The 22,709-nt window shown below is 39.8% G+C and overlaps 4 protein-coding genes across 4 annotated transcripts; 2 read left to right on the top strand and 2 right to left on the bottom strand.

The window, feature by feature from the left end:
- Nucleotides 1–4,563: 4,563 nt before the first annotated feature.
- On the top strand, nt 4,564–6,629 carry GCK72_008082 (uncharacterized protein; the record flags this gene model as incomplete). The annotated part of the gene is made up of 5 exons (XM_003105746.2): nt 4,564–4,597; nt 5,682–5,788; nt 5,832–5,942; nt 6,080–6,148; nt 6,474–6,629. The coding sequence occupies 5 exons, from the start codon at nt 4,564–4,566 to the stop codon at nt 6,627–6,629; spliced, it is 477 nt and encodes a 158-aa protein (XP_003105794.1).
- Nucleotides 6,630–7,341: 712 nt separating this feature from the next.
- On the bottom strand, nt 7,342–8,077 carry GCK72_008081 (uncharacterized protein; the record flags this gene model as incomplete). Its single annotated transcript, XM_053726635.1, has 3 exons — nt 7,342–7,474; nt 7,535–7,680; nt 7,808–8,077. The coding sequence occupies 3 exons, from the start codon at nt 8,075–8,077 to the stop codon at nt 7,342–7,344; spliced, it is 549 nt and encodes a 182-aa protein (XP_053590829.1).
- A 3,260-nt stretch (nt 8,078–11,337) lies between these two features.
- GCK72_008080 (uncharacterized protein) lies at nt 11,338–17,457 on the bottom strand (the record flags this gene model as incomplete). The annotated part of the gene is made up of 19 exons (XM_053726634.1): nt 11,338–11,466; nt 11,651–11,734; nt 11,793–11,987; nt 12,279–12,591; nt 12,990–13,088; nt 13,166–13,255; nt 13,314–13,528; nt 13,659–13,847; nt 14,301–14,511; nt 14,573–14,705; nt 14,829–15,133; nt 15,322–15,431; nt 15,477–15,631; nt 16,093–16,273; nt 16,409–16,500; nt 16,713–16,820; nt 16,865–17,189; nt 17,235–17,345; nt 17,398–17,457. The coding sequence occupies 19 exons, from the start codon at nt 17,455–17,457 to the stop codon at nt 11,338–11,340; spliced, it is 3,105 nt and encodes a 1,034-aa protein (XP_053590828.1).
- Nucleotides 17,458–18,388: 931 nt separating this feature from the next.
- On the top strand, nt 18,389–22,313 carry GCK72_008079 (uncharacterized protein; the record flags this gene model as incomplete). Its single annotated transcript, XM_003105689.2, has 13 exons — nt 18,389–18,409; nt 18,958–19,513; nt 20,228–20,343; nt 20,387–20,476; nt 20,532–20,675; nt 20,743–20,823; nt 20,875–21,064; nt 21,361–21,440; nt 21,484–21,589; nt 21,647–21,723; nt 21,785–21,926; nt 21,970–22,091; nt 22,152–22,313. 13 exons carry the CDS (start codon nt 18,389–18,391, stop codon nt 22,311–22,313), a joined length of 1,887 nt encoding a protein of 628 aa, XP_003105737.2.
- Between the last annotated feature and the right edge of the window lie 396 nt (nt 22,314–22,709).

Genomic DNA, 22,709 nt, shown 5'->3' with positions numbered 1-22,709 from the left:
TCCTGGATTTCCTGGATTCTGATGCCCTGGGATGGTCTCAATCTCCACAGAAATGTTGCGACCGGTACAGCAGAGACGGCACACATTGCAGTTCTGAACAAAATAGTTTTTGCTTATTCAACATTCCTCACTTACCGTTACTAGCACCTTCCCTTGTGGTGTTATTCTATAAACCTTGAAAATGGTTCCAGGTGATGGGGAAATCGCGTAGCCTCCATTTGCACCTGTATCGTCACTACTTCCTGTTCCAGAACCTTCTGGATCCGTTATCGGACCGACTGGATAATATCCGTTATATGAGCTGACGTAGTGCGGAGAGATGAATGATGCTAGGGAGCAGCCGATGAGGACGGGCAGAAGGAGAGTTGGATGGAGAAGCAACATGGTGGTAGGTAGGGCGGAGTCAAGATGAGAATGGGGGTTCTGAAAAAATAAGAAAAGTTAGTGAGATGAATAGATGAAAGCAACAAAAAAATTGTGCGGTGACGGGTAAACGACCAATTTTTTTTTCAATTTTTCCTACAGCCCTAACTTGTCGAATCAAAAATTTCTGTAAGTTATTTCTCGGACATCAATTTTTTGTTGGACTGTATTATCTGGTTAACTGGAAATGAAAGACCGAATCGGAACTACCCGATATAGAACTAGTATGAATCGGAACTGGTTAAATGTTGTACTAAAACAATAAAACCTATTTTCGACGATTTTGATTCGTACCAGTTCTGATCCGGCCAGTTATTTTCTGTGCTGAAAGTGTTTTTCATGCGAAAAATGACGATTTTGGTCGTTTTTGAGGTGAGAAATAGCAAGAAACCCAGATTTTCAGCACAAAATTAGCAATTTTTAGTTGAAAAAAACGTATTTCTACTGGAGGTTGCTTTTTTCTTCTTTTTTTTTTTGCTGAAGAAGTGTTTTTGAGGTAAAATATGCCTCTTATAAATGATTTTTATGTCAAAAATGGCAAAATGTTCATTATTTTTACCCTAAAACGCATATTTTCTAGATATGGGGTTTTCAACAGTAGAAGGATGTCTAAACGCTCCGATTTTTTTTACAGACGCGCGATGGACTGGTTTTTAGTATTTCGAATAAAAAATCCGGGAAAAAAGTCATAAATCAAATATTTCTCAAAGATTTCAAAAAACTACAAAACAACCAGAAGATGCTCTGCCCATCCCTTCCGGATCCCTCTTTTATACCGCCCATCTTTCCATTTTCAGACAATTCTCCAGACGAAAAAAGTGGGCGGGGCCCGCTTACAGAATTCGTCACATCCGTGTACTACCAACTATAGTACGAACTACTACCTATAATAAAAAATATGAAATTTTTCTACAAAAAGGCAATGAAATAGTGCAAAATATGGAGAGAAAGTAAGAAAAGAGAAAAAGGAGCGAGTAGGAGTGGTGGGGCTGAGTCACAGACCCTTTATTGTCCATTTCTATTGTTTTCAGGTACATGTAGTACTGGTACAGGAAGAGACACAAAATGTTCATCTAATCAAATCGTATAGTTACTCGCAAATCTATTGTTTCTACGCTTCCCTGTGCTTTTTGAATTTTTGGACCCGGAAGAGGCTCCGCCCACTTTTGTGAAATCGATATGGGTATAAAAGATAAGTGAGATGGTGTGAAGAACATATCAGTTTCTTCATTTCTACTATCTTTTCAGGTTCTGAAAACATTTTTTTTCTAGTTTTTCTCATCAAATAACTTTTTATAGAAAATTTCTCCCAATATTCTGTAATTGCAGTCTTCTCACCTACCGATGCTTCGTTTCTCCCTCTTTCTCGTCCTTCTCGGGTGCTCTGTCGCCGCCTTTAACTCATTGGGTTATCCAATCCGATCAGGCGGTGGCCAGGCTCCAAATGGTGTGCCCCATGCGATTTATTATGTCAAAAATGGTACAAGAATCAGAATTGTGAGTTTTTGATAGGAGTGCACAGAGATCTTAATCAGGCTACCTAAAACAGTTTACGAAATCGGAAAATAGCTGAAGTTTGGGATTCAAAATTCAAATATTCAAAAAAATATCTAGAGTCACTAGCCTCATAAATCTTGTTTACTTTACAGAACTGCGCTGTGTGTCGTCTCTGCTGTTACGGAAATAATCCAACGGTCCAGGTGATCCCACCATCTCCTCCAGGACAGCCATCCCCACCAGTTCAACCATTCCCACCGGTTCAACCATCCCTACCAGCTCAACCATTCCCACCGGTTCAACCATCCCTACCAGCTCAACCATTCCCACCGGTTCAACCATCCCTACCAGCTCAACCATCCCCACCAGTCCACCCAGGAACCTGGACCTACCCAGTACCCCCACACGGAGGATATAGAACTGTTCCATTCCCAGGAAACCCACAGAACCCACAGAACCCACAAAACCCACAGAACCCACAAAACCCACAGAACCCACAGAACCCACAGAACCCACAGAACCCACAAAACCCACAGAACCCACAGAACCCACAGAACCCACAGAACCCACAGAACCCACAGAACCCACAAAACTCACAGAACCCGCAAAACCCACAGAACCCACAGAACCCACAGAACCCACAGAACCCACAGAACCCACAGAACCCGCAAAACCCACAGAACCCACAAAACCCACAGAACCCACAGAACCCACAGAACCCGCAGAACCCGCAAAACCCACAGAACCCACAAAACCCACAATATCCAAGACACCCAGTCTATCCTTCCTACCCAGTTGCTCCAGGGTAAGTGCACTCTAACCAAGGTTATTAGAAACGATATAAATTTTCAGACAATACGTGACTCCACCACCTGTCACTAATCCACCATGCGTACCAGTGACCACAACTACTAGCACTACTACTAGTACCACAACTCAGGCACCAACTACCACTACTACTACTACAACCACTCCAGCGCCATGGTATGTCAAAATTACCGAAAGTCTAGTTATGAAATTATTTTTCAGCACCTACACCCCACCGACCACCGCTACTCCAACACCAACTGGTAAGCCTCCTCCCATATATCATTTCGATTTCTTTGTTCATTTTCTGTTCATTTTCTGAGTTCCCTTATTTCTCCCCCCATCTAAGTTCCAATCTGTTTTCTCTCAGTTCCAACAGGATATGCCACGTCACCACCGTCTTCCTACGTGACTCCGCCCACTTCTGGATATCCGACTGTTCCTCCGTCTACAGTACCCCCAGTAGATTCATATCTGATTCCAGAGACTACGACAGCTACAGTATCCATTGGAACAACGACACCTGGACCAGTGATTCCAGTAGGAAATAGGTACGTTTTTAGGGGGTATCTAAAAATGAGTAGTCAAGAGAATTCTAAACTAATATAAATGTTTTCAGTGAATGCTGTTCCATCGACCTACGCTTCCTCCAAGCTACAGTATCCTGTGGTATCCGTAATCTAAGCGGACAAGGAGTGAGTTATAGAGAAGTTATAAAATTTGAACTTTGCGATTTCCAGTGCTGCCAATCGTGCACCCCCATCCGTCAACGTCAAATCAAAATCAACGCCCAGTTCTTCTCACGGATCTTCCAAAGATATCCATCATTGCAAATCCCATGTTCCGAAGCCGTCTACCTGAAACTAGTGGAATCATCCGAGGTTCAGGGAGCATGTGGTCCAGCCATTCCATTCCCTGGTAACCCAGAGACCTCAACATTCTACCCACCATGGTCAAACACTGATGGATCCGAGATTACCATTCCAACTGGTGCACCAGATGCCTATCCACTGACACCCAAGGGAAGCTCCGCCCAGTTCTCGGTGATCGCTTCCTTCCTCACTATTGTCTTGGCTACAGTTCTTTGCTTGTAACATTTTTTAATGTTGCTAATTTATATAATTTATTGAAAAATTCCACTTAATAAATGTCTTTCATTATCAGTTTTTATTTAAAAAATCGGCAAAAACCGTCAAAAATCTTGTGCATAAAATTAAATGCATTGTACGCATTTCAGCTGAAAAACCTCGAAAAAATACATTTTTCTGCAATTTTTTTTGTTGAAAATTTAATTTTTAGTCATCAACTTTACATATCAGTTTAGTTTTGCTATTTCCAACACTATTTTTTCTTAAAAAATGAGAAAAAATCAGCAAAAACCCACCAAATTTTAGCTTTCAGTACAGTAACCTGCTCGTAAAATGAAATGCACTGTACGCATTTTAAGAATCACCGCGAAGCTTCTGTTTTTTGAAACTAGAAAACTTTATTTCATCAATTTTTAATATGTTTTTCAACATTTTCCACGTCTCATCAAAACTGTGTGTCAAACAAATTTGATGAATTTTCAATGAGGCCGTCTTTTCTTTATTTTTGGACAGAGTTTCGGCCAGAATTCTAGAATTTTCTGTCTCGTCAGTTTTTCTCTGCAGTTTTATCGGCTTGTTTTGTGGTCCCCACTTCTCCGACCGCTGGCTATCCATCATTTTAATTAATTCTTTTCTCTTTCTCCCCGCATTCGTTTTTTTCTGATGGTGCCGCTCGTTTTTTCCTTTTTCAGAGTGACGTTTTCGTTTCTCCTTAATCGAGTTTCTTTCAGCGAAAAACTACTTTTCGATGAAGTTCCTCACGTCGATTTTGGGATCGGAAAGTAAGTTTGGGCGCTACAAATTACGAAAATGACCAAAAAAAGTTATTTTCGTTGTTGGTCTGCTATCTCTCGTTTTGTAGTTTGTGGTCGAGTTAGCAGATCAATATCAAGTTATTTCGGTTTTTGTGAATTTTTCAAAATTTCCTGACGACGTTTGACTTTTTTCGTGGTTTCTCGGCGAAAAGTGTTCTGCATAACAATGCTGATGACAAAAAGCAATGGAGTAAGCAAAAAACGACCGAAAACAGCGGAAATCAAGAACTCGGATGTTGGTCTGCAAGCTCACTACAAACTACAGTCGGAGGGCTAGCAGACCAATATGAATTTGTTGTATTGTCTTCATCTTTCTTTGATTTTTTCACTGTTCTCCGTGCAAATTTCTAGTTTTTCTGCAGTTTTTAGTACGAAAGCAGGCAGAAAATGAAAAAAGTACTGAATTTTGAGTCTGAAAACTAGCAAAAAGCGATGAAATTTGCCAAAACTACAGCGAAATGGCAACGATTTTCTTTTTGTTGGCCTGCTATCTCCGATTTTGTAGTTTGTAGTTGAGATAGCAGACCAATATGAATTTGTTGCATTTTCTTTATCTTTCTTTAGTTTTTCCGTGCAAATTTCTTGTTTTTTCTGCAATTTTTAGTTCGAAAGCAGGAAAAAGGTGAAAAAGGACTGACTTTTGAGTCTGAAAACTAGCAAAAAGTGATGAAATTTGCCAAAACTATAGCGAAATGGCAACGATTTTCTTTTTGTTGGCCTGCTAGCTCCGATTTTGTAGTTTGTAGTTGAGCTAGCAGACCAGTATGAATTTGTTGTATTTTCTTCATCTTTCTTTGATTTTTCCACAATTCTCCATACTAATTTTTTGTTTTTTCTGCAATTTTGACGAAAGCAGGAAAAAGGACTGATTTCCTAAAGAAATTTGTAAAAATTGTAGCGAAATGGCAACAATGTGCTTGATGTTGGTCTGCTAGCTCTCTTTTTGTAGTTTGTAGTTGAGATAGCAGACCAGTTGGTGTCTTCAGCTGTTCTTCGATAGTTTTGAACTGAACCGAATACCAAGTTGACAGACCAATATCTAATTTTGCAGAAGACCGTGCAGCGAAGAAGCGTCGAAGTCTCGAAGTGAATCTTCATCGCCTTGAAGAGAAGGCGTTTCTTCTGGAGATGGAACTCGAGGAGACACGTCGACAGAAAGTACCGCCCGTGTTTAATCAGTTAAAAACAAATCGATTTTCAGGAGAAAGTGATGAAAGAGTTGCGAAACGGTGTTCCCGTCCGCCACGTGTCAACTGTCAGCTTCTCGTCATCAACGGATTTCTCATTCAATACTACTGATTCTTCTAATAATGTACTTGCTTTTTTCAAAATTTTTAATGCACTTGGTAGATTATAAACTACAAAAAAAGAAATGTTTGTCTGCTAGCTTCCTGTTTGTAGTTTGTAGCTTATCAGCACGAAAAAAATGCCCTATTTTCCCCTATTCAGGTCACCGATCGCTACGTGGGACTGCCGATCGATACGAGCACGCCGAAAGAGATTCCAGAACTGCAAAAAGTGAGTTGGAATTTAACAGTTCGTTGGTGTTGGTCTGCTAGCTCTCCGACTGTAGTTTGTAGTGAGCTAGCAGACCAACATCCGAGTTTTTGAGTTTGGCCTGTTTTTCCTTGATTTCCGGTGTTTTCGGTTGTTTATTGCTTATTTCATTGCTTTTTCACCGATTTTTTAACCAAAAAAGTTAAACGTCGTCAGGAAATCTCGAAAAATCGCCAAAAGCAGAAATAATTCGATATTGGTCTGCTAGCGCACTACAAACTACAGGTTCACTAGCTAGCAGACCAACGCTAGCTAGCGCTCGTTCACAATAATCACCCATTTTCAGTCACCAGCCGACTCGAAATCCATTCAATTTGACGAGGAAGAGGAGGAACGTGCAAAATGGTTCCGTGATCATCGTCATCTTCAGAATCTCGAAAATGCAATGAATTCCGATGCAGGAGCGTCGACGTCTTCTGAGAAATTCATCGAAAAATACTAATTTGTGTGTGAAGATTTTACTAATTGACGTCTATATGTATTTACACTCGTTACTACTTACTCATTTCATTGTACAATGTTTTCCCCGCCCAGATTCTCTTTAATTTTATCATATTTATTGAATTTTCCACATTTTTTGGGGAAGAAAATCGAATATAATGAAGATTTTGTTTCGAGGGGGACTTTAAATTAATTATTTCAGTCGCAAACCGATGCTCTTCCGATATTTCATTATAAAACTGCAGTTTTTCGCTTGCGAAACATCTGAATTGGTCTGCTAGCTATTTGTTCGTAGTTTGTAGTGAGCTAGCAGACCAACGGTATAGTTGAAGGCATGGTATTTTTATACAATCATTTTTATTGGATATTGAGTTTCTAGGCATACCTTCTTGTGTCGTTGTGTTGACCTACGAGAATACGCGCGTTTCCGGCCGGTGTTTTGTCATGCGCAGTCAATCAATAATCCCGAAAACAGAGGTTTTCGCGGTTTTTTTTTCTATCTACCTGCGCATAAATCGATTAAAAAACAAATGCGGCACCTTCTTATGTTTTTGTGTTTTCGGTAAGCTTCGCTACTTTCGTAACGGCAAAGTTGGTCTGCTTGCTCACTACAAACTACAAATCCAGAGCTAGCAGACCAACGATCGTTTGATTCGTTTTTATTGAAAAAGCGTGTTTTTTCATAGTTTATTAGGTATAAACAAAATAGTCAATTAGTCAGCATTTCTTCTTTTTTCCATCACTGCCATCCTTAGAATCCACGTATTTTTAATTCTCTCTTCGTCTTCTGGAACTATGAATACATTCAATTCGGCGTCGCTCTCCATTGGAATCGTTATTGCATTTCTGAATAAAATTAGATCGTTCCATTTAATTCAATAATTCCTAAAAAAAAATTTAGCCTACATCCTGCCAATTTTCGTCCGTTTCGCTTTGAGATCAGCCACGATTTTTGCGAAATTCGGGTATAATTTAGTGTTGAAATAGTCATGAACATAGTAGTCGATAATTGCGCCAATTGGACGGTTTTCACGTGAAATTTCGAAGATTTCCTGAAAAAGAGAAGAATTGGTCTGCTAGTTCACTACAAACTACGATATGGTATCTAGCAGACCAATGTGATGTGGCGAAGTTGGTCTGCTAGCTCCATCTTTATAGTTTATAGTCCAGTAGACCAACCTGTGATAATTGATGATAATTCCCTAGAAAACTGCTAAATTCGATTCTCAGATTCAGGCATTTTGTCAACTTCTCTCTGGCGATCACTTGAATATTTTTCGATGACGTAGCAATTGTCACACGTTTTGAATTTTGGATTTCGGGCTCTTTTAATAAATCGAAAACCGCCCGTCCTCCCATTGCCACGTCACTGAACGAATTACCCGAAGCTACGTGGTACCACGTGGCAATAGGTTCATCGGAGCGAACTTGCAGTGTTGAGATTTTCATAGGAGAGATCTGGCTTGAAATCCGAACTTTTCCCTACGAAAAATGTTAGAATTTTTTGTAGTTTGTAGTCTATCACTCACTTTTATTGTTAAATTCTGCACTATGGTATCCGTTCTTCTCAAATAGTAGATCAAAACTTTCTCCACAATTTTTTCCACGTGGCAATTGATTTTTTGAGTTTTCTCGTTTCCGATAGCTTCTTTCTCGTGATTTATACACGTCCAATGTTCTGAAAACGGGCGGTCCATATCCGGAAAAATCCACGTGTTATAATTATCAATTTTTAGATGAAAGTAGTTTTCGAATTGAGAGATTTCTAGATTTCTAATGTACAGTGGCAGTATTCGGTGACGATTTCGAACTTGACGGCAACGTTTCGCCACGTGGCATCTGGAAATAGAATAGTAATGTGGGCGGAGCCAATTAGAAAATTACCGTTTTTCGAAGTCCAGAAATAGAAAAACTACAGATTGACAGGGGTAGGTGAGCATTCGAGTATGAGTAATCAATAGAGAGAAAGTGTAATTGTGTATTGCGCACCCAAAAGACTACTTCAGCTGTTGTTTACAATTCAACAGCTGCCATGGTGATGACAGTTGGTCTGTTCCAATGTTGCACAGTTCGTAGTATTAGGTGTTTTTTCCAAAAGTTTACTGAAAACCTGGTGAAAAAAAGACCAACATCTGATTTCTTCATTTTGGACTGTTTTTTCTTGATTTCCGCTGTTTTGTCGTTTTTTTTGTTGCTTATTTCATTGCTTTTTCACTAAATTTTTTATAAAGAACACTTTTCGCGGAGAAAACCACAAAATTTGTTTTTAAACTGAGAAAAACTGGTGAAAGAGACCAGAAACACTCATTTTGGTCTGCTAGCTTTGAAGTTGTAGTTTGTAGTAGAGCTAGCAGACCAATATCTAGTTGTTCCTGTTTAATAAAAAATTTTTACGATTTTCTGACGTACGTTTCACTTGTGGATTCTTCCGAAAAAAGTGTTCCTCGTGAAAATGTTTGCAAAACAACAATGAAAATTGGCAAAAACTGTCCAAAAACGAGGAAATCTCTAACAGACCAAAATCGAGTTCTCGGAAATTGGTCTGCTAACTCACTACAAACTACAGTCGGAGAGCTAGCAGACCATTTTTGATCGCTTTGAAAACGCTATTTTCAAAATTTTTTTTAGGAAAACCAATTTTCGACCATTTCTTTTGTCAATTTCAGCTTTCTTGGCTCATTCCCTAATCGCTTCGCACAGTTTTCTCCTCATTTTCGACATAAAGTCTTCGAATTTCAACAAAATCGAAGTTTTGGCTAATTGTTCGCTTTTTTCAAACTTCAACATATGTAGGATTTTGACTGATTTTCTTTTTTTTTCCAAAATGTTCTCGATTTGCTGGCTTTTTAACTTATTTTCCCCGGTGTTGGCATTTTTAGTCCACTGTATCACCTTTAGCACGCCCTTCTGCAGAGCGGCCTTCTACTGCGCGCAATTTGAAAAAAAATACAACATTCGTACGTAAAAAATCAATTCTGCTCTATTAGACTTGCCAATTCTTTTTCGGACTTTCTGAGACTCTCCGCTGTGTTTTTTAAACTCATATTTTCTCGTTCACTCGTTTTTCTTTCCGCCCCTCTCGTTTGTTTTCAACTACCGCCTCGCAAACTTCATATATTTTCAGATCCGTCAAGTACGTTCTCTACAAAAAAGGAAGAAAATCCCAATGGAAAGCGAAATCAAAACCGCTTTTTCCGGGTTTCTGCACACGCTCCGTGCCCCACGGTTCTACGCGTTGCAGAATAAGTCAGTGCCGGCTCCGGGTAACTGCCACGTGATACGAAAGACTGTCTCCGGGTCAGGAGTCTGTTCGCGGACTCCTGCACCATGCCGTTTGGAGCATGTTCAAACAAAGGAAGAAATCCCAGTTGAGAAAGAATTCTCTAAGGGTCTGCACACGGTCTGTGTTCCACACGGATAAGTAAAAGCCGTTCCGGGTACGTCAGTACTGCCTGGACGTTGCTCTACACGTTGCAGGAAGTCAGTGCCGGCTCCGGGTAACTGCTCACATGGGTATCTACACATTTGATAAGAAGGACTGTCTCCGGGTCAAGGAGTCTCTCAGATGACTCCTGGACCATGCCGTTTGGAGCATGTCCACCCAAAGGAAGAAATCCCAATGGAAAGCGAAATCGAACCCGTTTTTCCGAGGGTCTGCACACGGTCGGTATTCCATACGGACAAGTAAAAGCCGTTCCGGGTACACCAGTACTGTCTGGACGTTGCTCTACACGGTGCAGGAAGTCAGTGCCGGCTCCGGGTAACTGCTCACGTGAAAGGCAGGACTGTCTCCGGGTCAGGAGTCTCTCAGATGACTCCTGGACCATGCCGTTTGGAGCATGTCCACCCAAAGGAAGAAATCCCAATGGAAAGCGAAATCGAACCCGTTTTTTTCCGAGGGTCTGCACACGGTCTGTGTTCCACACGGATAAGTAAAAGCCGTTCCGGGTACGTCAGTACTGTCTGGACGTTGCTCTAAACGTTGCAGGAAGTCAGTGCCGGCTCCGGGTAACTGCGTACTGGGTAATTAGGAGCAAACAAGCTCTTTTCCGATTCGCAATGATTACATCCACGCGGTGATACTTGGTGTATATGATCCGGTGAAATAACGTTTATGAGCGAATCAAACGATTTTTTTTTGGAAATCTTTCGGAACAATTTTGAACTAAATTTTGGAATTTTATATATGTTTTTTCTTCTCAAAATGTGTACTGATTTCTGATTCTGAACACCAAATCAACAAACAATGGAGAGAGAGATAATGACCACGATGAATATTTTTCGATTGAAAACTTATATTTTCGCGATTTATTGAGATTATTTAGAATTGTTTTCTGTTTTTTAACCAAAGTTCCAATTCTAAGCTTAAACATTCAAATCGATCGCAGATTTTGCATTTAAAGAAGTTGTTTCTCGAGAAAATTTCAAAATTTTGGCCTGCTAGCTCGATGTATGTAGTTTGTAGTGGAGCTAGCAGACCAACGCCTCGAATTCCGCCCTTTTAATTATGAATGCAGGGGCGCACGTGCTTTTCTTGCCGCTGTTTTGTCAATCTCACTTCAAAAATGGCTTCAAATTTTCTCTGAGTTTGATGCTTTTTCTACTGTATAAAAATAACTTGATTATAAAAGTTTGTGTAAAGAAAGTAACAATAACAACGAAAATGAACAAAAAAAACCAATAAAAAAGTTAACAAGCACACTTCGGTTCTACTGCTTCTTCAATTCCACGTCACCGACAATTCCTTGTCCCAAAATTAGAATATTTTCGAGAATTTCGGCACGGTTCAGACGGAGTGCCGAATCGGATATCGATTTGTGGAGAGCGCAACGGGATATCTGAAAATAAATTATTTCTAAATTTCATTATCCAAAAATTGGACTGCTCGTTCTCAAATTCTAGTTTGTGGTTTAGAAACACGAATTTCATAGTGAAATATATCGATTTACGACGCTAGTGCACTTTGGTCTGCTAGCTAACTACAAACTACAAAGCGGGAGCTAGCAGACCAATCTTCCTCACCTTTGCCGGAACCTCTTCTTCTTGTGGTTTGAACATCACTCCAATATGATGACCACCGTATTTATTGTAGAAGAACATGGCGACCTGAATAACACATTTGTATTGATAGGCTTCGCCCATGAACGAGGCCACGCCTTCTTACCGACTGGAAACTATTATTGAGCTGATAGACGAGTTCATCAACCGGATCCAACTCGACAACTGGAATTTTGTGTTGGAATTTCGAGTTTTCCGGTAACGGTCTTCTCTCCATGAGAGCCTTCTTTCTGACGACGGCTGCTGGTTCCAAGTTGATGATCGCGTCGTATGGAGCGAGATTTTCAGTGAGCAGGGAGGTCTGAAAATGAGGAAATAGAGAATTCATCGGCAGCAATAAAAACGCGTCAAAGGAGCACAAGCGCAAAATTCTGGAAAAACCACAAAAAATCAACAAATTAAGAGAGTTGGTCTGCTAGCTCTTGGTTTGTAGTTTGTAGTGAGCTAGCAGACCAATTTACATTTTTCGCTAATTTGTTCTATTCTTTCTGTCAAAAGCTGTTCCGGATGAGTTGCTGCCTTATTTAGGGAAAACTGGGGCTCCTTCAGCGCGTTTTCACAATAATTCAAGCCTTTTCTTCTCAAAAATCACCTCTAAATCGATAGATTTCTCTCCGGTCGTCTGTTTTTCCATGAGTTTCAACGCCTCCTTTGCAACAGCAACTAATCGATTCAAAACGATTCCCTGTGGATTTTCACGTGTAAATTTGGATCCGAGTTGATCTTCCTCATGAATGACAACCATCGGCGGGAGAATTGGACGCATTTTTATGAATTTCTCTTCGAGTTTCGATCTCTCTTCTTCTGTCCATGATTTCAGTCCGAAATCGACAACGAGTGGGCGCGAAGACCATGGATGAGTGCAGAGGAGAGTGAGCAGACGGGAGAACGAAGACCACGTGGATCTGGAAAAAATGAATGAAAAAGGCACTTATTATCATTGAAGACTGCGAAAAATTTGACTGAAAACCGAGTTTTTCAATATTGGTCTGCTAGCTCCAACCTTGTAGTTTGTAGTGAGCTAGCAGACCAACAATCAATTGTAGTGAAAAAAAAGTGGGTTTCACAGTGAGAAATCGCGAATTTTCCAAAAAAGGACTATCAAATTGAAAAAAAGAAGATTTAAATTAATTTTTCCTTTCAAACAAAATCTTATCGAAAAATGCAAAAAGTTCGACTGAAAAATATTGGTCTGCTATCTCCAGATTTGTAGTTTGTAGTGAGCTAGCAGACCAACAACGATTTTTAGTGCAAAAAAGTGAGTTTTAGAGTGATTTCTATCGTTCTTCTGGTATAAACTCACTGCGGCTCGACACTTCCTCTCTTACTGATTGCAGCCACCACCAATAGCTCGATGACATGATCATTGAGGTGTCCGGATAGCAATTTCGAACCCAGCCATCTGGAAAATTGTTCATTTTTAGATGAATTTTGATAAAAAAGGAGTTTTCAGACAAAAAATGGAAGAAAATTGAATACTTTTTGAATAATTGTACAGTGGATCCGAAGAATTTGTGACTCGTTGAGAAGGATTGAAGAGACATTTGGAGAAGTGGTTCAGCGACGAATCTGTAATTGAAATTCATAAAAATTACTTTAAAAAAGAAGACAAATAGAAAATGTCTACTTTTTCTTCCACATCGCCAATCGCATTCCCTGAATTGAACTCTCAATTCTCGTGGCTCCAGAATCCTTCAATTTCTGAACTTCCTCCTCCAAAATCGTCATAATTCGATCGTTGACAACGACAATTTTGAACACAATTCCAGATTTTAATACGAATAATTGATCGATTGTTGGAACGGCGGTGAGTTTGTGCACCGTGCGGAGTTTCTCGGCGATCTGCAGAAAAAATTAAATAGTGGTCTGCTAGCTCTTGACTTTGTAGTTTGTAGTTTATATGATAGCTAGCAGACCAATACTTGCTCTCATTGGTCTGCTAATTTCTTTCTTTTGTAGTTTGTAGTCTCACCTTAACATAAAGAGAAGACGTCAACCGTCTGATTGCCTCCACATCGTTTCCCCATTTTCCAGAATATTCTAATTTGATGTGAACAGTGACAGCCGGAGAGTACAACGGAATTTTTCCGTTTTCTGGGAGAGCGTGATTGTCGGTTGACTTGTTTGATGACGTGGCAGCGAAGACTGATGGATAGGCGGGCTGGAAAGAAAATAAGACTCGGGAGAATAAATAGAAATTAGAATATGGTTAGAAAATACGCTCTAGTGATGTTGGTCTGCTAGCTCCGATTTTGTAGTTTGTAGTGAGCTAGCAGGCCAACATTTTTAAATTGTTGAAATTTACGGCTTTCTGGTATTCTTTCTGGTAGCGTTGTGGATTTTCAGTCAGTTCCAAATCAAAATCGTATTTTCAGAGGAGAAAATGTTTTAAAAAATCGCCAGAAATTCGATTTAATAGCTTCTAAATGGTAGGTAACACGTGTTGGTCAGTAACTAGCAGACAAAAGTTGGTCTGCTAGCTATTGTCATGTAGTTTGTAGTGAGCTAGCAGACCAAAACTGGAAAACTGTTGAAAATTTGAGTTTTCATGTCGTGAATAGTTATATCTAATTTTCGAACTCATCGTTTGCAACAATTTCTCTTGAAAACCAACCTCAGTGCCTCTCAAATAACCACTAACTCCATGAACATTAGTGATCATTAGAGGAATTCCTTTGAGTCCTCTCAACACAGTACTCAAATCAGTGAATGCTTTGAATACAGCCTCTTGGCTCTTCTTCTCGTGTTGCTGATCACTTTCTGCTGACGTAGATGTAGTTGTCAGTGATCTCCACGAGAGACATGTGGCTGGTAGATCGAACATTCTGGAAATAGTAGAGGGGTAGATCAAAAACAATTAGTTCGAAAAATTTATTTTTGACCTACTTTTGCAGCACAAATTGCAAAACAGCCCGCGGAACCTTTTCCGATGGTTTCTCCGCCCAAACGACACATTCGCAGATACGTGTGTCGGCGAACTTGCGAAGTTCACTGCTTCCCTTCCATAATTCACGGAATTCTGAAAAAATTGACTGAAAATTAAAATTTTTGAAATTGGTCTGCTAGCTCCGGTTTTTTAGTTTGTAGTGGAGCTAGCAGACCAATCTGAATTTTCAACATTTTTCGACTGTTTTTTCCTCACCTTTCGCCTCATTAGTCTGTGCAGATGGTCCGACAGTCAACGGATTCTTCCATTGCGAAGTGATTCTGAATCCAATCAAAAACGTCTTCTGACGTTCCTGTGACGCGTAGTCAGTGAGTTGCCACGTGGTTTTCAAGTCTTCAGTAATTTCATGAATTCCGATGAATTCGTATCTCTCTGACATGGTTTGCTGGATTTTTCGCTCTAAACTTTTGATGAATTGACTGATGACGTCACGATTATCCACGGAGTCACATCCGAATTCACCGAGAATCGGAAGAAGTTGGGAGACGTTCACGTGGAGTCTGAAAATTAGCGGAAATTGAAGAATTGGTCTGCTATCTCACTACAAACTACGCTCAAGTATCTAGCAGACCAATGTTGGTCTGCTAGCTCCATTATTGTAGTTTGTATTGAGCTAGCAGACCAAAATCTTGTTTTCCGTCATTTCTTACTGTTTTTGATTAAATTTTTATTACGGAGCCTCCCCTACCTGGAAACATGGTCATATTGTGCAAAAACTGGGAATTTCTCAATAAAAATTGGATCGAATGTGTAGACTTGTCCGAGCAACGGATAACACGTGGCGAGCTCTTTTTTCATCTAAAAATATATTTTTTAAAGTATTTTATTAGAATTCTCGCATACTCTAGCCATTTGATTCTTTGTGATATTCGATGCAATATTCAAATGTCTCCAGATGAGATTAACGTCGAAATTCTGAGAATACTCCTTTTCCACATCATCTTCCAGTTTTTCTTCATCGACATCCATGTGTTCCACATCATCAAGTGACCAGGTTACTGAAAAATCAATAATTTTAATCTGAAAAGCTAAAAATTCGACAAAAATTATAAAAGACTGATATTGGTCTGCTAGCTCACTACAAACTACAGGAATGAGCTAGCAGTCCAACATTGGTCTGCTCGCTCCAGTTATGTAGTTTGTAGTGAGCTAGCAGACCAACTGTAACATTTTTGTAATTTTTTCGTGATTCTTGCAATTTCCTGCGCTTTTTATCAAATGGAGTAATTTTACTCACTAAAATCTTTGAAAATCGCACCCAAAAGCTACAAAAATCGATAAAAATAATAGAAACTGGTTCAGACTGATATTGGGCTGCTAGCTCGCTACAAACTACACAATCAGATCTAGCATGCCAACGTTTGTAGTGAGTTAGCAGACCAACTCTCCTAACTTGAAGATTCTTTGCTATTTTTTCATGATTATTGCAATTTCCTGCGGTTATTATCGCTTTACTCACTAAAATCTTTGAAAATCGCTCTCAAAACAGTGAGAATCTCCTGTTTCTCAGTGATTTCTCCATTTTTAATGAGACGAACGACACGCGCAGTTGTGACGATTTTGGAGAATGCGTGGGTGAGATGACGGTTTTCAAGGAGAGATTGGAGAAGATGAAGAGCCAAACGAGCAGTTGGATGAGTCTGAAAGCAGGGAGATATATCTCGAAATCGATGGGAAAAGAATGAAAACAGCGAAATTTGGAGACGTTCTAATGATTTTTAATGAAAATTCGATCAAAAAGGAAGTTTTTTCTGATTCAACTGCTATTTTCTTACCTTCATAGTCTTTTCCAACTCCTGATACAGATCCAACTCTAGAACTGACCATAGCATACGTTGATTGAATCGTGGAGTGGCGATTTCGACTCCTGAATGAAAATTGGTGTTAAAAATTATATTTTTTCGTCTAGAAATCACATTTGTTATAGTTTTTTCCAGTTATTATGCCCATTTTGTAGTTTGTAGTGAGCTAGCAGACCAACATTTTTAAATTGTTGAAAATTACGGCTTTCTGGTATTCTTTCTGCTAGCTTTTCAACATTTTCCCGTATTTTCAACACGAAATTTATTTTTGTTCTACCTTTGAACAACTTCTCTCCGAACACTGTCGCCGGTCTCAAATTTCCGATATTCGGTGCGAATCTCTTCGGTTTTGCCACGTCCGAACAATAGATTCCAATTCGAATTCCTGCAAAAATCCACGTATTTTATTAACGTGGCAGCCACGCCTACCATCCACAATCAAATCCGGGAAAATCGGGTCATCCTGATGGATTCCACCAGCCGCAAAGTGGATTTTCGCGTGGTTTTTCGACAGAATTTTTGCGATACAGCAGAGGAAATGAGCTCGTTTTGTTGGATAGGTTAAATTGAGAAAGTCTCGATTTCCTAGTAGCTCTGATGGCATTTCGACGAAAACTTGATCCGAAATTGTGATTTTTGAAGGTTTGACCCATTTAAACTGAGTAACACTTGATGACGTGGCATCTATAGCCTTCTGAAGATGATGGAGAGGATGTTTGATGTCGTGTTCTGTCCAGAAGTCCAAGTTTTTGTACTGAAATTTATAAAATATTAATTTTTCTGTTTTCCTAGCAAAAACCTCGATTTCTAGATTAATTTTGGCCGATTCTATATCATTTTTGATCTTTTTCGCTGTCTGACGATGTCTTTCAACTTCTTTTTTGTTCATTTTTGGCGTAGAGTCGTCACACTGAAAGATATTAATTTTTTAGTGATGGGATTCCCAAAAATTGAACTTTTACCAGCAATTTGAAAGCGTTTGACATCGGGAGCACATCTTCGGATAGTTCGGGCGTCTCCATTTCTGAAAATTACTCAAAAAATAAAAAGAATCGAGAAGAAATCGGTGAAAAGAGACAAAAATGGATTGGAAGTGAAAATAAATGGGGTAGATTTACGATAAACAACACGCACTCACGGGATAGCGGAGTGTCGTACTGAAGGAAAAAGAGAGGGAAATTTGAAATTAGTTTTTCTTTTGTGATAGAAAAATAGATTTTTATGGAAAATAAGTACTTATTGAGTAAAATTCGAGGAGAAAAAATCGCATAGAAATCTCTGTTTCTGTTTTTTTCCTTACAAAACCCTGAATTTTACAATTTTACAGCGAAAAAGTCAATATTTTGAAGAATCAAGCAAGAACGTTACGAAATTTTTGAAAATAAAAGAAAATTCAGAGGTTTCTTTTTGATAATAATGGATATTGAAGCCAACTAGATATTGGTCTGCTAGCTTAATGTGTTAGACTACAAACTACAAACATGGAGCTAGCAGACCAACGCATAAAAATATAATTTTTCATCAATATCTCTCATTTTTTCCGTGTTTTTACTAATTGTCCTCGTCCAGGATAGCCAGACCACCTGCCCTTACCCCCATAACATTACCACCTCATCAATCAGTAGAACAAATAAAACATGAGAGTAAATTAGTCAAGAAAAGGTGACAACCTGCTGCGAGGAGAACGCAAAGATATCACATATCGGATGTCGGTGTTGCGTGAAAAAGAGAAAAAGTCTTCTGAATAAACAAAAGAATAAGACGTTGGGAAAAATGGCAGATGGGTTTTTTGGAAGAGATAACACCTGTCTAAGGTTAGGTATAAAAAGGGGATGGATCGCTCTATTCGGTTAGTTTTTTCTTTTTTGACCTTACAGGTTACTGTACTTATAACTTCTGAAGATGAAATACTTTTCTTTTATTCTATTTATTCTCTCTTCATGTTTGATATCAATGGGATCCACTGCTTCACAGGTGAGTGGTATAGTTTTGGGAATATTTTTTAGATGTGAAGCAAAATCGTGTTATAGTAGCCAAAAACTTAATAGTATAGCAAAAAATAAACGGATTACCAATGAAAAAGCCAAAATTACATGTATTGGTCTGCTAGCTTCACTATAAACTACAAACTTGAGAGCTAGCAGACCATTTTTCTTTTTGTTCGAAATTCTCTCACTTAAAAATTTCGATTTTCTCGGAATTTTTGCCGAATACAGTTGAGAAAATGTAAAACAAATCTTTTTTTGCGCGAAAATAAGTAGAACATCACTAAAAAAGATAGGGAACTCATGTTGGTCTGCTAGCTAAAACACAAACTACAAATCAGTATTTAGCAGACCAACGTTGGTCTGCTAGCTATTTTCATGTAGTTTGTAGTGAGCTGGCATACCCAATATTCGATTTCTCTCACTTGAAGTTTATTTTTCCGGGTTTTCGAGCTCAACCTACAAACTACATTTGTTCAGCTAGCAGACCAACTACTTTTTCTACATTTTTTAATCTCTAAGCTGGCCTTTTTATAGATCGACGCAGTGGTCTTAGATGAACTTCTACGTGAAATCGTGGATTCATCCATGTCAGATCTCCGTCACCGTCTCCAAGAAGCTGTATTCGCCACGTCATTCCGTCGAAAAATTCTCGAACAACACGGTGCCACGTCATCATCTTCTGAATCCGGCTCACAAAAACAGCTTCAAAATCTTCTCGACGACTACATAAAACCCCAAAAACTATCTCTGGCGTTGGAGACGTTCACCCAAAAGCCAACTACAGTACACCCGGTGGAATTAGTGACTGCTGATGACGTGGCGATTTCAGAATCCGGACGTCTATTTAAAGACGACGTCGAGTATTCTGGAGATAGTTCCACATGGAAATTCTTCCAAATGCCACGTGTACCTGCCTACGTGGCAATTACTGTAGTTGTTATGTGTATTTTGACGTTTCTGATGTTTGTTGGCACTGTGATCTACTTTTTGACTTCGAAATGGAAACGAAAGAAAAATTTGAAAATGGATTTGCCACGTGGATTTTTGACAAGAAGTCAGATGATGATGCCTGATCCATTGAGCGTGCAAGGTGAATGCTTACTAACTGGAAAATTATGAGACTGGTCTGCTAGCTCCAATCTTGTAGTTTGTAGTTGAGCTAGCAGACCAACACATGTTTTTGACGTTCAGAAATCAGAAAATCCGACAAGTTAGCAATTTTTACTAAACAATATGGGTCTCTTCGCAAAAATCAGAAAACCAGACTGTAATTCTCGGAAAACCGCAAAAAAGCAACTGAAAAACCACTGACAGCACCTTTTGGTCTGCTAGCTCACTACAAACTACAGTAACGCGCTAGCATGCCAACGTTGGTCTGCTAGCTCTAAACTTGTAGTTTGTAGAGAGCTAGCAGACCAACTTGATTTTTCTCGTCAAAAAAGCTAATCTTCACTTGAAACTGGTTAGATTTTTCAATTATTTCAGGTCTCTCCACCTGCCACGTCTCCCCATCAAATCGTCATTCCCAAAATTTTTCAAATTCCCGCCGAAACAGTGTCTATTTGGAACCTATCCAAAATCAACAGAACGATCGTGCCACATCATCAATTTGGGCGCATCCTTAATTCGACTAGCCACGTGGCAATTCTTGATAATTTTTTTGCAAATTAAATAAATAAATTCATTTCCTCTCGAAACATTTCTTCTACTCGTCTGTCCTCGGCTCAATAATGCTCCGAAAAACGTTGCAAAAATCGATTTTTTGTAGGTCGAATTCAAAATTAATGCCACGTCAAAGTTCTAGATCAAATTTCACGTCGCCACGTGGCGAGTTTCACGTTAAAGGATCAATTTTGTGACCCAGAAAAACCGAAAATTTTGCAATTCGGTGATATTTCGATGGCTCATCATCGGATTCAGGTAGACAAAAATGAAAAAGGAAAACCACGCCCCTTTTTTTCAGGGAGGTGTAGTTCGTACGGATTGCCGAAAATCTCGGTGTCTTTCGAAACTGTTCGATATGAATGTCTTCCTGAAGATGGAAGTTAATCAGGTACTTAGGCTCCGCCTCTATAAGCCACGCCCCTTTCTAAGCCACGCCCCTTCAGGACACTGGAAGTTTCAAGGAACGAGGCGCCCGTTATGCACTTCAGAATTTGACGGAGGAGAAAAAGAAGGCGGGCGTCTATGCAGCGTCCGCCGGGAATCATGCATTGGCTCTGTCGTTGCATGGGAAGCAATTGGGGGTAGAGGTGAGGCTTAGGATAAGCAGACCGGGAAGTATTTAAGCAGACCCAAAGTCAGTTCCTCCATTTCCAGGTAAACGTAGTGATGCCTATCATCGCACCTCTTATGAAAATCAATCGTTGCCAAGAACTGGGCGCCAATATCCTAGTGAAGGTATTCCTTCTCTAAGCAGCTCCACAAATAAGCAGCTCTATTTCATTCCAGGGAAATGACATAGCGGAGAGTCGTGAAATCGCTTTACAATTGGCTCATGATAACCAAGGAACGTACATCAACGGATACGATCATTATGATATTCTAGCGGGGGCGGGGACTGTGGGATTGGAGATTTTAGAGGAGTGTCCGATGCCTGATGCTATTTTGGTACCCGTTGGTGGTGGTGGACTTGTTGCAGGTAGGAGGCCAAAATTGTGATTTTCTTGGAACTTTTGCCGAAAACTATTGAGAAAATGTTTTAAAAAACTATTGTTTTCGCGAAAAATGTATAGAAAACCAATGAAAACGATAGGAACACATGTTGGTCTGCTAGCTCAAACACAAACTACAAATCAATATCTAGCAGACCAACATTTTCGATTTCTTTTAACTGAAGTCACTTTTTCCTGGTTTTCGAGCCGACACTACAAAATGGGCGGAATCTAGATAGGCGTGGCCTACTTAAGCGTGACCTAAATCCCCAAATGCTTCCAGGAGTGGCAACCGCTGTGAAAGCGCTCTCTCCAAGTACTGAAGTGATTGGAGTGGTTAGTGAGACGTGTCAAGCTATTGTGGTAAGCAGACCCAACAAGACTACAAATACTACATTTCCCACAGAAATCCCTCCAAGCAGGCCATCCGGTCTACACACCGACTCGTCCTACATTGGCAGACGGTTTGGCGGTGCCTAATGCGGGAGTTAATGCGTTCGCATCGATGATAGGTGGGTTTCATTAAGCAGACCAATTTTGGAAGTGCTCTAAGCAGACCAAGAATTTAGGAAAAGTGGATCGAGTGATAAGTGTGGCTGAAAACGACATTGCCGTTGCTATTCTTCGTTTGATTGAGAATGAGAAAGTGAGGCTAATTTCCTAATTTCTGGCGCTGCTTAAAATAAGCAGACCCATTTTTTCCTCAGGTGGTGTGCGAAGGAGCCGGAGCTATTGGAATCGGAGCAATTTTATCGGGAAAACTGTCACATTTGAAGGGAAAAAATGTGGTTTCGATTTTGTCGGGTGGAAACATCGACAGTACTTCGTTGGGTAGATGCATAGAGAGAGGTAGGGTCTGCTTAGATGACTACAAACTACAAACGCTTCACAGGTCTTGCTTATGATCACCGCGTGATTCGTCTCTCTGTAATCATACCGGATAAGCCGGGTGGCTTATCAAAGTTGACTGGATTGGTGGGAGAGTTGAGCGGAAATGTCAGAGATTTGTATTTGGTAGGTTTTGAGGCTCCGCCCACTTTATTGCAATTTCGCCACACGATTCTATTTCTACAGGAACGTGCATTTATGCGTAACGATATGTCATCGCAACGTGTCAAAATGGTGATAGAAGTACGTGGAAAAGAGCATGAGGATGAGCTCAAAGCGAGATTGGAGGAGGAATACGACCCGGAGAACTGCCAATTCAAAAATAGTAATCGATTGAAGGGATTGTAAAAAATTGATTACTTTCGGTCTGATTATTTCACTTTTGTAGTGTTTCAATAAAGGATAATTTGGGAAAACTCGGCAAATCCGGTTAAAACGAAGCAAAACGCTAATTGGTCTGCTAGCTCACTACAAACTATTTGTTTTGAGCTAGCAGACCAACGTTGGTCTGCTATCTCTTCTCGTATAGTTTGTAGTTCAGCTAGCAGACCAATTTACGTTCTGGCATGAAAATGGGAGGAATTTCTCTGAAAAGCGAATGTAACGCTTACGAATAAGCTGAATTCAGAAATAGCAATTTGGGAATTAAATATTGGTCTGCTAGCTTGACTACAAACTACGATAATGGAGCTAGCAGTCCAATACTCTTTCCTCCTCCGTTTTTAGTGTTATTTCCGAACTTTT

This window comes from Caenorhabditis remanei, chromosome II (genome assembly GCF_010183535.1).
Source record: "Caenorhabditis remanei strain PX506 chromosome II, whole genome shotgun sequence".
In the NCBI taxonomy this organism is placed as follows: Eukaryota; Metazoa; Nematoda; class Chromadorea; order Rhabditida; family Rhabditidae; genus Caenorhabditis; species Caenorhabditis remanei.
The sequence above is the reverse complement of the archived record's forward strand: the minus strand, read 5'-3'. Positions and strand labels throughout refer to the sequence as shown.